The 12,784-nt window shown below is 45.4% G+C and overlaps 1 protein-coding gene across 5 annotated transcripts in view; it reads left to right on the forward strand.

Annotated features, from left to right (window-relative positions):
• Nucleotides 1–12,395, forward strand: part of si:ch211-168b3.1 (arf-GAP with coiled-coil, ANK repeat and PH domain-containing protein 2) — a 44,949-nt gene extending 32,554 nt beyond the window's left edge. For 2 of the 5 annotated variants that reach the window (XM_036553748.1, XM_036553752.1), the window contains 10 exons: nucleotides 363–432; nucleotides 1,098–1,192; nucleotides 1,290–1,483; nucleotides 1,776–1,877; nucleotides 2,325–2,417; nucleotides 2,606–2,820; nucleotides 3,088–3,197; nucleotides 4,076–4,186; nucleotides 4,800–4,861; nucleotides 9,046–12,395. In XM_036553748.1, the coding sequence (XP_036409641.1) occupies nucleotides 363–432; nucleotides 1,098–1,192; nucleotides 1,290–1,483; nucleotides 1,776–1,877; nucleotides 2,325–2,417; nucleotides 2,606–2,820; nucleotides 3,088–3,197; nucleotides 4,076–4,186; nucleotides 4,800–4,861; nucleotides 9,046–9,149 (1,156 nt within the window). In that variant the 3' untranslated portion in view covers nucleotides 9,150–12,395. Of the gene's footprint in view, nucleotides 1–362; nucleotides 433–1,097; nucleotides 1,193–1,289; nucleotides 1,484–1,775; nucleotides 1,878–2,324; nucleotides 2,427–2,605; nucleotides 2,821–3,087; nucleotides 3,198–4,075; nucleotides 4,187–4,799; nucleotides 4,862–9,045 lie in introns of all 5 variants that reach the window. The other 3 variants (XM_036553749.1, XM_036553750.1, XM_036553751.1) reach the window with 2 other exon arrangements.
• The last annotated feature ends 389 nt before the right edge of the window (nucleotides 12,396–12,784 follow it).

Raw genomic sequence — 12,784 nt, forward strand, 5'->3', positions numbered from 1 at the left:
TCAGGTAAGGGGAGTGTGCATGGTGAATCCAGGCTATGCCACTCTGACAACATTGTGTAGACACACTGAAAGTCCTATTGCAGAATAACTTCAGTCTGGAAATTTTATTTGCTTAGCCAATGCCATTATCCAGATTAAATTACATTTACAGTTTACATGTCATCCATTCACACTTCTGGGTATTTATTGTGTCATTCCCCATCTGGGAATCAGACCAGCAACCATTGGGCTAAGGTCTTCCCCTTCCCCTTTACACTGCTGTTTTTATCATTAAATCCCAGTGGTAGTGAAGCTCTGAATGATACTGACTGTTGTCTGAGCTGAACTCTGCATCCGTTCCGACTTTCTCTTCCCTTTTGCAGGAGTCTGGGGGTCCACTTCTCCAAAGTTCGCTCCCTGACGTTAGACACCTGGGAGCCGGAGCTGCTGAAGGTGAGCAGTATGCATGAACAGGAATGGTCACCCCTTTTTGATCCCTCGCACTAAGCTCCCCTTCATACGCCTTAGAAACGACCCCATCATACATATCACATCCTGTAGAGGCTCCTGGTGCTCTGCTAAAGAGCTACTATCTCTGCTGAGATAGAATAGTGGCTAAATGAAGAAAATTGATATATGGTGTACCGTTCAGTCACAGCATTATGACTTGGCCTTTAATAACTGCCTTGTAAGTGCCAATCAAAAGCCCTGATTCTTGTTCTCTTCTTAAATAATTGAAAGGTTATAATAAATGTCACAGTGGTTGAGAATCTCTTCCCGTAAAAGAGCACATTAATGTAGACATCAATGCAGACATCCAGGCTTATTAATGTCATACATAGACTAAATGCAGTGATATCTATGATTAATTAAAGGTTTATTTTTGATGCATATCTTTTTTGAAACATTTTATCATTATAGTTAAAGAGAGCTGTATTTTGTGTGGTTATTAAAGGTACCATGCCAGGTTGTCTGATTAATGTTCCTATGAGTCATGTAATTTCTGGAACATCAGGGCATTTAAAGACATGAATTCCAGTAATGGAAACCTAGGGAATTTTTGTGGAAATTCAGGAGGTTTTGAGTTTCTGATGTGTGTGTGGGCTGTGTGTCTTCAGCTGATGTGTGAGCTGGGGAATGGGGTGATAAACCAAATCTATGAAGCTCAGAGGGAGGAGCTGGGTGCCAGGAAGCCTCAACCCGGAGATTCCAGGTACCGCACAGCCTTCTGGGTAAGGAGCCGTTGGAGCCTGTTCAAGGACTCCAAACAAAGCTATTGAGATCCACTCCTATTTCCTTTCGCTGCTCAGACAGGAGATTGAGGCCTACATCAGAGCCAAGTATGTCGACAAGCGCTTTGTGCGGAAACCGTCCCCAGCGGAGCAGAGGTCAAAGTTCATGGCTCTGACTAAGCAGGAGAGGAGACTGAGCAGCAGCTCAGAGCACCTGCCCCCCCGGCCACCCCCGCCCACGCCCAAAATGCGCCCTGCCTCCAACGCGTCAGGTGAGACCCACCGGGTCGAGTGACTCGTGCCAACCAGCGGAGAGCTGGAGCCATCACACTCCACTTATACTATTGTCAAACGGCTGCTTCCTTTCTGCTTGAGTAACAAGGCGCTTCTGAAAGCTTGGCCTGTAGACTAACACCCTGGTGCTATTATCCTGTCCCTCTCTCTCTCTGCGGGGGTCAAACCCTCTGCTCCCCCCTTCCCTCCCCTGTCTCCTCTGTCTCTGGCCTGCTGTGCGCGTTTTTTACTAACCCCGCCCCTCCGCGCCGCACCCCGGACCCCACCTAGCTGCCGCCGGCGGCGAGGAGGCTCGAAGAGACTCGCTCTTCTGTCCCGATGAGCTAGACTCGCTCTTCTCCTACTTTGACACGTCTTCGAAGCTGCGGAGTAGTAAGTACCTCGCTGTCACAGCTTTCTCCGCCCCCTCCTCTATGCACGCGGCGTTGTCATTGGTGCTTTCATCAGTCTGTCATCTTTATTCGTACCCCCCCCCCACCTATGAGCAGCTGAGCTTGGTGCGGCTGGTTCCATGTGCTTCCTGGATGTGTCTCTTTCATGGAGGTTCAAGTAGATCCTCCTCTCAACACTGAGGCTTCCTCCTGTGTCATCGTGGCTGTGTTTCATGCACTCATCTCTTACCATGTCTGGGGTGTCACTGAGGCTACCATGTGCTGTCAGACATAGAGGGGCTCATGCTGATCATACTGCTGTGCCCTCCACAGTCAGACACTTCTGAATGGTGTGAAAAAGATATGACTGACACCACATGGTAGCTCCTCACAGACTGGGACAGAGTGGCCGCTGGGAGTGAAGGGTGCCCTCTCTGCTGTGTTGCAGTCAGGAGTGCAGACAGCGGCATTCAGAACAGCGCGGACGGCAGCCGGGAGATGCTGGCATCCACGCCCTCCAACAACAGCCTGAGTGAAGCAGGTGAGGCAGGTGTGTGGACCGATTCGTAGATCAAATGGTTGACTATGTGATACTGATGCGTTAGTTTATTGAGTAACCGCCTTGCTTCATTGCTTGGTCTGCTGGTTTATTGATTGGTTTATAGCCTGCTTGATCAGTTAACAGGCTGGTTGATAGACAGGTTGACTGAGCGAATGGCTGTGTTTCAGACCTCCCAGAGCCGCCCGTCCCGTTGCCCTTGCCCCGGAGAGACTCGCCCGTGTTCTCAGAGCCCAGGGAGTACTCGCCCGGCCTGCAGCTGTACTGGGCATCGTGTGCCCGCAGTCTGCCCGACATGGCCGAGGCTCTGGCTCACGGCGCTGACGTCAACTGGGTCAACGCCGAGGACGACAACAGAACACCCCTGATCCAGGCTGTGCAGGGGGTATGTCATTATCTGTCCTTTTATTACCTAGCTACTGATGACCAGATCCTACCTACTGATGACCAGAACCTGTCCACCAACTGATGCCCATCATCTATCTAACCTTCCTACTACAATAAAGAAACCTTACAGGAAACTTAGGATGTTTTTAGGGTTTTTCTGTAAGACTGTTTTGTTGGGGTGGCTGAGCTTAGCCCTCTGTGTGTGTGTGTGTGTGTGTGTGTGTGTGTGTGTGTGTGTGTGTGTGCGCGCACTTGTTTGTTTCAGGGTTCCTTGGTGACCTGCGAGTTCCTGCTCCAGAACGCTGCTAATGTCAACCAGCAGGATATCCGGGGACGGGGTCCCCTGCACCATGCCACCATACTGGGCCACACAGGGTGAGACCTCCCAACCAACCCGGACACCCGACACCGCATCCCAGCCAATCCACACTCATCATAGCATCCCAACCAACCCACACATTCAGCACGGCATCCCAACCAACCAACACACTCAGCACGGCATCCCAACCAACCAACACACTCGCTGTGGTATCCTGCCAGCCTACTCATTCAGCACAGCATCCCAACCAGCTCCCAACCAGCTGTGGAGAAGCTGGCCAACACTTCTCCCGTCAAATGAGCAGAACCGACCAAAGGTTCAAACAATAATATATTTTAAAATCCAACAAACAAAGGCAAAGAAACCAGCCTGCACAAACTGACATCAGGAACAAAATGAGCTTCCATCCACACCTGTATTTAATCAGCCTTCAATTAGGCAGGTGTGGCTTGTTAGCAAATACATACAAATTACATACAAATTACCACCAGGTGAACAATTAAAAATGATTAACACACACTTAACATCTAGTTCAGCGTTTCTCAAACCTCTCCTGGAGGACCCCTTGTCCTGCATGTTTTAGATATCTCCCTGCTCCAACACAGCTGATTCAAATGATCAGCGCGTTACGAACTCCTGAAGCTGCCTAATAACAAACTGAGTATTTGAATCAGCTGTGTTGGAGCAGGGAGAGATCTAAAACATGCAGGACAAGTGGTACTCCAGGAGAGGTTTGAGAAACTCTGATCTAGTTTATAGGGGGAGGCGAAGGCTCTCCTTCACACCTATATCTTCCAGTCTATTTGTTATTGAGATATGCAGTTACGTGATCCAGTTTTCCCTCCTGTTAGAGACGTGCTGAATTGCACCTCTGTCACAGTGGAAGTGTAGCTGCTCATGACGTCCATGACATCCGTCTCCTTTCTCTGTCCAGTCAGGTGTGCCTGTTCCTGAAGCGGGGAGCCAGTCAGAACGCTGTGGACATCGACAACAAGAGCCCCCTGTCCATCGCCGTGGACGCCGCCAACGCTGACATCGTAACGCTGTGAGTGTTAACTTCACCCGGAGAGCAGATTCAGAGGTCAACAAGGTGTTTAAACAAGATGAAAACTAGCATTGTCTGTGCTGTACAGTGAACTCGCGGGAATACAATGCACAATGTTGTATCCGCTGCAGTTGGTTGTTTTGAGGATGGGATAAACTATTAAAAAGTAACCAGCAGGTGTCAGTGTTACTCTGAAATCAAAATTATCTCAGTTCTGGCCTTCATCTTAAATGACTGCGTTGTACGTAAACCGCAGACAAATACTCTGTTTTGTCTGCGGTTTTGTCTAAGGCCCAGTTTTTGCTATTGTGATGCATTTGCAAGAAGCACACTTACTCCCTACAGCTCTGCCCGCACCATGATAGGAAAGGATGAAGTAATGGGTGGCCCAAAACTGGGGTAAAGTGATGAGGGGACCAGCAGCAGACTAAAGTGATAGAGAGACCAGTGGTAGGGGAAAATGATGGAGAGACCAGCAATAGACTAAAGTGATGGGGAGACCAGCGGTAAGGTAAAGCGACGGAGGCGGAGCCAGGGCTAGGGTGAAATGACGGCAGTGGAAAAACCGACTCTCAGACTCTCTCTCACTCCCTTCCTCCTCCTCTCCCGACAGGCTGCGTCTGGCCAAGATGAACGAGGAGATGCGGGAGGCGGAGGGAGCGTACGGCCAACCAGGTCAATATTCCAGCAACAGCCACACGGAGATGCAGTACCGCAAGTGCATGCAGGAGTTCATAAGCCTGCAGCTGGAGGAGCCGTAGCCATAGAACCCCCGCACAGACACGCGCTGACGCCTGCGGCAACGCCCGCGGCGACGGCCGAGGCGGCCCCTTTAGAGACAGCAGGGATGGAAATGACTCTCCCGGGGTGAGAGCCGGTGTCAGAGCTGCCATTTCCATCCCTGGACGACGTCAGCCAGGGCCTGCGGAGGGATCTGTGCCCTCTGCACAGTACATGTGTCACGTGGTGCTGCTGAGTCACCTGTGTGACCCGAGCCATATATGCAACCAATCAGCGGTGACTGTTGGGTGGCCAGAGCTGTTCTGTTTGGCCAATCCTACTGCACAGGGGCAGGACGCTGCAGTGGCATTGCATTGTGGGAGTAACCAAATACCTTCATGGATACAGACACAAAAACACACACACATACACACACACACGCACACACACGCACACACACACATACACACACACACACATACATGCTATATTATGCATTTCTGTGGTTCCTACATATTTATTCTTGTAGTCAGGTTTATGAAGTTAGGAACAGTCCATATTTATCCTCCTCATTATCGCACATATGTTTGTTTCTAACCTTACAGAAATTCCTCTCTATGTATAATATGGGAGGCCGTTTAACTATTTATTTTATGTCCACTTCGAACCATTTAAGCATAATAGTTGTACAGTTGTTTGTGTGTGAGTACATTTTTATGTAAAATAAGGAAGTGCGTTATGATATAATGAAGTCTTTCCAATGAAGGCCAGAAAGTACTGTTGTACTTTTAGAAAGACAGACTTTATTTCAGTGTTATAATGAAGTCGCTGTTTCCCAGCACTGCGCAAGGCAAGTTAATAATGAAGGCTATTACAGTTACATCCATTTGTTTTTGTAATAAGCTCTATGAAGGGACCTACACACCTACATAACACCTTCATAAGCACTACATAAGTGTCCATAAACACCTATGCCAGCTGGTATAGACTCTCACAGTGTGCTGTGTCACCATTCATGGCATGAGGTCATGGTCATTTTTCATCCAAAGCAAAGTACACATGAGCCCTTTTTTTTCCTGTGGTGTGATGACTTCATTAGGTGCCAGATGGTTCTCCTTGGGGGGGGGTCGGGGGGTGCAGTATTGTGTCCCATTTAGAGCATGTGGGGAACTGAGGGGCCTTTGATGTGACTGTAACCTGGTCTGCAATGCAGTAGAGCTGTTTCAACTTCACAGGCTGCAGTTTAGATTGTCCCGTGAGATGTATGAGGACTGTGTTTATTTCAGTTTCTGTGAATTGCACCGAGACACCCCGAGTGCTTCTTTTCCTATCAGAAATCTCACACTTGTGGTAATACCCGTGTGCCCTGCTGTTTTTGAAATGAGTTACTTCTCTGTTACGTGTCTGGAGCAAATTCTTATCCCTAGCAATAGGTGGAGCTGGAGAGCTGGCTGAATGTCACCAAGGGCTCAGGGCTGTTCTGAGAGGCCAGACAGGTGTCTCAGATTTGATAGGGGTATGCTGCTCCTTATGGAGACAGCCCAGGCTGAGGGTTGGCCATGAGTTCTCCTGTCATACTATCTTACGACCACAAGGGGGAGCATTGAGACCACATGAGTATACGTAAGGGAGGAGAGGATCAATAGAAGGGTGCGTCACTTAATGGGCTTGGACACATGCTTGTCTCTGTAAGTAAGTGTGTGTCAGTCCTGATTACATCAGTTTACATGAGAGAGCTGATGGTGCTGCTTGTGGTCTCTCGGTAGAAGAGCAGAGCTTCTATCATCCATAGAGTTTCCATTCAAGAAACATCAATATGTCAGTAGTTGAAGCCATTTCTGCTGTTCTTATTTGAAGTGCATATACTGGACTCCCAAGAGGCAGCCAAGACACTTGCGCAGAGGACAGGCTAAGCCCTATAGCACAGACCAGCTCAAGGCTAGGCTGTTTCATTCGCTGACTAAGATAAGGTTAAAGAGTCGTTATCAGTGAGAGATGTGCCAACCCTCCAATCAGCACTGAGTCTCCTGTAGTGCGCTGTGTGGCTTTAGTGTGTATAATAGCCACTGAAACAGTGAGTCAGCGCAGTGGAGGAGCGAATATGACTTGCCTCGGCACTTCATATGCAGGTGCATAGTCAATGGCCCGTTGACCCCAATGGAGGGAAAAAAGAAATATACACTGCTGCTTGACTGGACAGAGTCAGATACTGAACATACAGCAGGATATATCACTAAATCATACCGTTTCAGTTACCTGACATATTCTGACGTACACTGAAAGATACATTTTCGTGTTATATACAGACAGTTTAAGGCACTGAAATGTTGTTTAATTTAAAACACTCCAGTATGTACCTGTTTTTAAAGTGTGATTTGTTAGTGTAGAAGGGTCTGTTGAGTCGCAAGGAACAACAGAGGAGGTGTGTGAACCCACAGCAAGCGCTGCATTCAGTGCACGTGTAATGTGTGGGCAGTGTCCCTGTACCGCTTAATTCACACCTGAATAAAAAAAGGAGCACCATCACCTCACATTCACTGCTGTTGCCACAACATACCCGTCTTCATTTGCCCGTGTAAAGCGGGCAGCACATTTGTATTTGTTAATGTGTACATTTGAAGATCACGCAGATTATTCAGGTGAAGGATCGAGGTGGTTATCACTGGGAGTCTTGTTAACACTGTTAGATTGATTCAGTCACTGAATACAGAGATATGGGTATCTTGTGCATTTGAAAGTATAGTGTATGAATGCTGTTGGATTATAGTGACTTGGGCTGTCCCGGACAGAACCAGAACCAGATTCAGTCCAGTATTATCTGACATTATAGACAAGCTTTTATCCAAAATGAACATCATTACTGTTCATCAAGACCCAAAGCCAGGGTGTGATGGTTCTGCACAGTGTTGATGAGAGACGGTTGCTGGAGTGTAAGATTTCGACATGCTTTCTGTTCCTATACATTCCTCTGTTGCCTGGTCTTTGTTCTTCTTCTTCTCTGGAGTCTGTGCCTTTTCTGCTCTCCAGAGGAAATGCAACTGTATTTTTGTACATAAATCCTGCACTTTAAATACAACATGGTTGGTAGCAAAGGTGAAAGTTGTGGGTTGTTTTTTTTTTTCTTCTTCTAATTTGGCTGCATCCATACCAAAGATTTTCTGTAAATTTAATCAACAACATTGTTTTGTGCTGTGACACAACAATAATGTCTCAGCATTACATTACTGCAATCACATCTGAGATGTGATTGCAGTAAATTAGGTTATTATAGTTATTATTGTAATTATTAGGAAGTTTTATTATAAGTGCTCAAAATTATTAAAATTACTAAATCATTCTCACATCATTTTTATAAACGTCGTAATGAATATGCATGGAACACACAAGACTGTTGCCGCTGGCCAAATGAATGGCATTAATGGCATCCCGTGGGTGAAATAATGGAATTTAATTTAGCACTGTTGATTACCTTTCAGACACTCGGTGTCTCAGATTAGTTAAGGGATTACTTGGTCGCTTCTATAGCTCTAGGGTGCAGTATCAGTAGTATCAGTATCAGCTGTGGGGCCTCTCTCTGCTCTGCTCTCCTCCCTTCTCTGAGCGCTAACCTGCTTAATGCTGCTTTTCTCTGTTGAGCTGCTTGATGCTTTCACAGGTACGAATGCCTTTATCTACCGATCTTTCATCTGTGTGTGTGTGTGTGTGTGTGCGTGTGTGTGTGAGAGAGAGAGAGAGAGAGAGAGAGAGAGAGAGAGAGTATGTGTGAGTATGTATGGGTGTGTGTGTGTGTGTGCGCGCGCGTGTGATCACATATGTGTGTGTGTGTGCGTGCATGTGCGTACGTGTGTGTGCGCGTGTGATCACGTGTGAGAGTGTGTATGTATATATATGTGTGTGTGTGTGTGTGTGTGTGTGTGTGTGTGTGTGCAAGTGCGTGTGTCTTACAATCATGTGCATGAATGTACTGCTGAGCACCTTGTTAATTGGAGGATTCCATAACATGTCTGTTTCAGTGATTGAAATGTGGTTCTCTGCATGAAGTCATGTTTCCTGTTGTGCCTGCGTGGCTCTGTCGGCTCTGTGTGGATGTGCATGTGAGGTCTCACAAAGCCGTCTCATCTGGATCTCTCTCCTTGCAGGCGACGAGACCTATCAGGACATTTTCCGAGATTTCTCTCAGATGGCGTCTGATGACCCGGACAGGCTGAACCGGTTCCAGGGCTACGACGCTCCGAGGCTGTGAGGGACCGGGCCCGGGCAGGTTCTGGTGCTGGACGCGAGAAGGTCTGCGTGGCGTTGAGCGGACATCATGCGCCACTCTCTGGCCCGTGAAACTGGCGTAAGGAGCAGACACGGCTGCTGTGACGACAGCGCCCTTTTGCTATGCACAACATTACACCAGTACCTCAGTTTTGATCTCCTACATTAGGAGTCTGTCTCTGGCAATGATTTACTTTCTTTTCATTGCGATGGACTTCAACTGTCCAATATGTAAAGATAAATATTAAATATAGGAAACTCTACATAGCGTTTGGTATTCACAGCAAAAATTACATTTCAACTCAAGAAAAGAAAAATTAGCCAACACCAAAAAGTACCTGTAAATGTACCATGTATCGTGCAATTGCATGCTTGTAACGTGATGTAAATACCACACCCTTATACACCTCATGCATATTACGTATTTGAAATGATCCAAGGGCTCATTATTGTATTAAGTGAATACTGTAAAGTTATTAATATTGTCTGCCATTTGGCTTTGCCCTTAAAATGTACGCAGTCTTGCTGTAATTCACATTGTCCCTAACTTTAAGTGCCACTTTTTCCCAGTTCTTGCACATTTATTTTGGTTGTTTCAGTTCACCAGTGAACTCATGAAACTGTGTAAGGGGGAGAAAAGAAGTCAAGCTTACTCAGATCAGGTACATTAAAGTCGCTTGTGGTAGACTGAGTCTGAGCCTGAGCTGAAGCCTGCCCCTGTACCCCATGAAGTACCAAACAGGAGAATAATACAAACACACAGATCAGACGAGGAAGCTGGTGGGTGCATTTGTAAACCCTGAGTGACAGTGTTATACCGCAGAATGGCCAATTCGCATCAGACACAAAGCCAGAAAAAAGCATGTCAACAGAAAAAGACCTGAAGACATTCTGCACAATAAAGATGCATTTTTTTGGTTTGCATTTCACAACATAATGCTTCAGATTGCAAATATGCTTTTGTTGGTTTTGTGCCCAGTATCTGTTACCCTTTGGAAATGTGTAGTATACAACTCTTAAATTATACACATTTCAAGTCCTGTCTTACACTATTATTGTAATCCATGTGAGAAACAGTTATGTTCTCTGAATGTGTGTGTATGTATGCACACACAGGTATAGACATATTTGTATGAAATGATTGAATGAAAGTATGGTTTTGCTTGCAAGTATTGATGGAGTTTTAGCAGTCTTACAATGTTGAAAGGGATGTCCTGTACATGAACTAATGTGTCTTAAGAGAAAATGTGCAATGGTCCAATTTTCAACTTGTGTATATATGCAATCTTTTGTTGCAGTTATCTGGTCTATAACCAGATGTTCAAAAAGCTTTAAAAAAGACATTCCTTACGGAATCTTCTTTGGGTAACTGCATTTTACAGAATAGTCAGTCTGAGTGGACTGATGATGTTTATAAAATTTCACATATACTATTTGATTTTAAATACACAGACCAGTTTCTGAATCCATACAAGAATAAATATCAGCACTTAGATGTTGGACACAGAGGCAGTAGGTGTTTTATTTGTTATCTTGGCCCTTATGCTATGTGCTTTGGAGTAATCCTAGTATAAGCAGTCAGTTTTCAGTCATGGGAAGGTACAAATATGTGGCCATCTGTTACATTTAAACAGTTTTACTTCCTCTCAAGGGGAATCAAAAGATTCTATTTGGTTTTTTTGCCCAGGTTTTTAGGCATTCTGGTGTTAAGGTTAGTGTTGATTTTGATGATCTTCCATTGGGTTGTACTGTCCATGAGACAGGGGTCGAAACACACCATGTTGTACTGTGTGGTTCTGAAGGAACTGTGCAAGCTGTCCTCTCAACAGCATTTTATTTGGCTGGAAAGCAAAGGTCAGACAGAACTTTTATGTGAGGATATTTTCAAGCTGTGCTCTAATTGGCTAGGAAAAGTATTGCTCCTGATTTGCTGTAACACTTTACAGAATTTTCATTGGCTCCTGACTAGCCAAGACCTCAGTCACCTATTGGTTTTTACAAATCAATATGGCTAATGTTAACATTAGTTTAGTGTCCTTACATTAACACATACAAAATATGTGTTAAAATTTGTCTACAAATTTGCCTAACATTAGTTCACTACAAGCCGAGATATTGTAACTGGAAATATGAAAGTGTATTTTGTGAGCAAAGTTGTTACTAGATGGTGTGATTTTAAATTATTGTGTAGAGGTGCAGGTGCCTGATTTCATTAAAGGAATAATAATAAAAAGCAAGACTATTGGATAGAATGCTGAGCTCAACCGATCAAGAATGCTGTTTACAGCCATGAAAAGCACAGTACAATTGTTCTCAACAAAGAACCACCCAATGGGTCTTATTTCAAACAAAAAAAGCACATTTTTGGTCTTTTAGGGGTACAGTCGTTGCTGTAATGATCTTGTCGCAGCAGCAGCTTGATAAGTGAATGCCAAGTGAGTGTGTCCATCATTTGTATTCCTTTGTGCCATCTGCACCTCATGACTTTGGGATGTCCTTTGCCGTTACAGATTGGTAGTTTACAGCACAGCAGTGAGGTCATTGGGCTGTCTGCAGTGATTCACTCTCTTTTCTCCAGAGTCTTGGTAGCTGAACATGAAGTCCTCTAAGCCATATGTAATGTACCAGAAACTTTCTCAACACCCTTACGCCGGTGTGCTTGATGGAGAGCCACTGGTGAGATATGTTTGCTTTTCAAGGCCTGGAGCACTACGCGCCTGATTGGCTTAGGATGAGCCAATCAGGTGAGTGAGGACACACTGTGGAACATCTCCTCTCTGTACTGCAGATGTGTGTTTCGCATTGAAAGTGCTGTCTCTATCATAGATAAAGCTAGATTTCTGATTCGCTCATTATGAATATCCATGATGGGCTATAGTCTAAAACAGAAAGACCATTGCAATGCAGACAGCACGAGAACCTCCCATTATCAGTGGGTATGACCCAGACAGGGAAGTAAGAGGGCAAGAACATAGGAGATGAACATCCGGGTCAGAATATAGAATAGAATATCTGTGCCTGTGCTGTGACAGGGACTTTGTTGAATATGATGGGGTTCCATGTGCCAGTTTTATTTCTCTCCACAGGATTCATCTGCAGTATAGTGTGATGTCCCCCCATTTATTGCACAGCAATGGGTATAAATCCTGTAAATACTGTACATAACCTATGACTACATGCCTAAGAATGCCTTGTTTAAATCAATGGCGGTGGTACTGGAATCATTAAAATAAGCTTTTGAAAGTGAAGCTGTTGTTGCTCTTTTTCCTCCACAGTAAAAGAGATCCCAGGCATGTAGGTATTGTTTGCATTTACTGTGCAGTACATGAAATGCAAAACAATGCTTAAACTAGGCCTTTCCGTCCTGTTGGTAAGTTCTGGTTTGCTTAATTTTCATACCTCTTAAAAGTCAAGTAGATAATCGCAAATTCTGTTAGACCAGGTTCTGAATGGGAGTCAGGCTCTGGGGGTGTAAGTGGTAAACCTGGTCACCTTTAGCAAAACGAATAACGTGGGTATGGGCGACAATTACAAGGCTTGATTTGACAGCAGCAGGGACACACCATTGTAAGCCAAACCGCACATTGATTGTGATGACTGTTTTCTTTCAGGCTCTTG

This window comes from Megalops cyprinoides, chromosome 20, assembly GCF_013368585.1.
Source record: "Megalops cyprinoides isolate fMegCyp1 chromosome 20, fMegCyp1.pri, whole genome shotgun sequence".
Taxonomy (NCBI): domain Eukaryota; kingdom Metazoa; phylum Chordata; class Actinopteri; order Elopiformes; family Megalopidae; genus Megalops; species Megalops cyprinoides.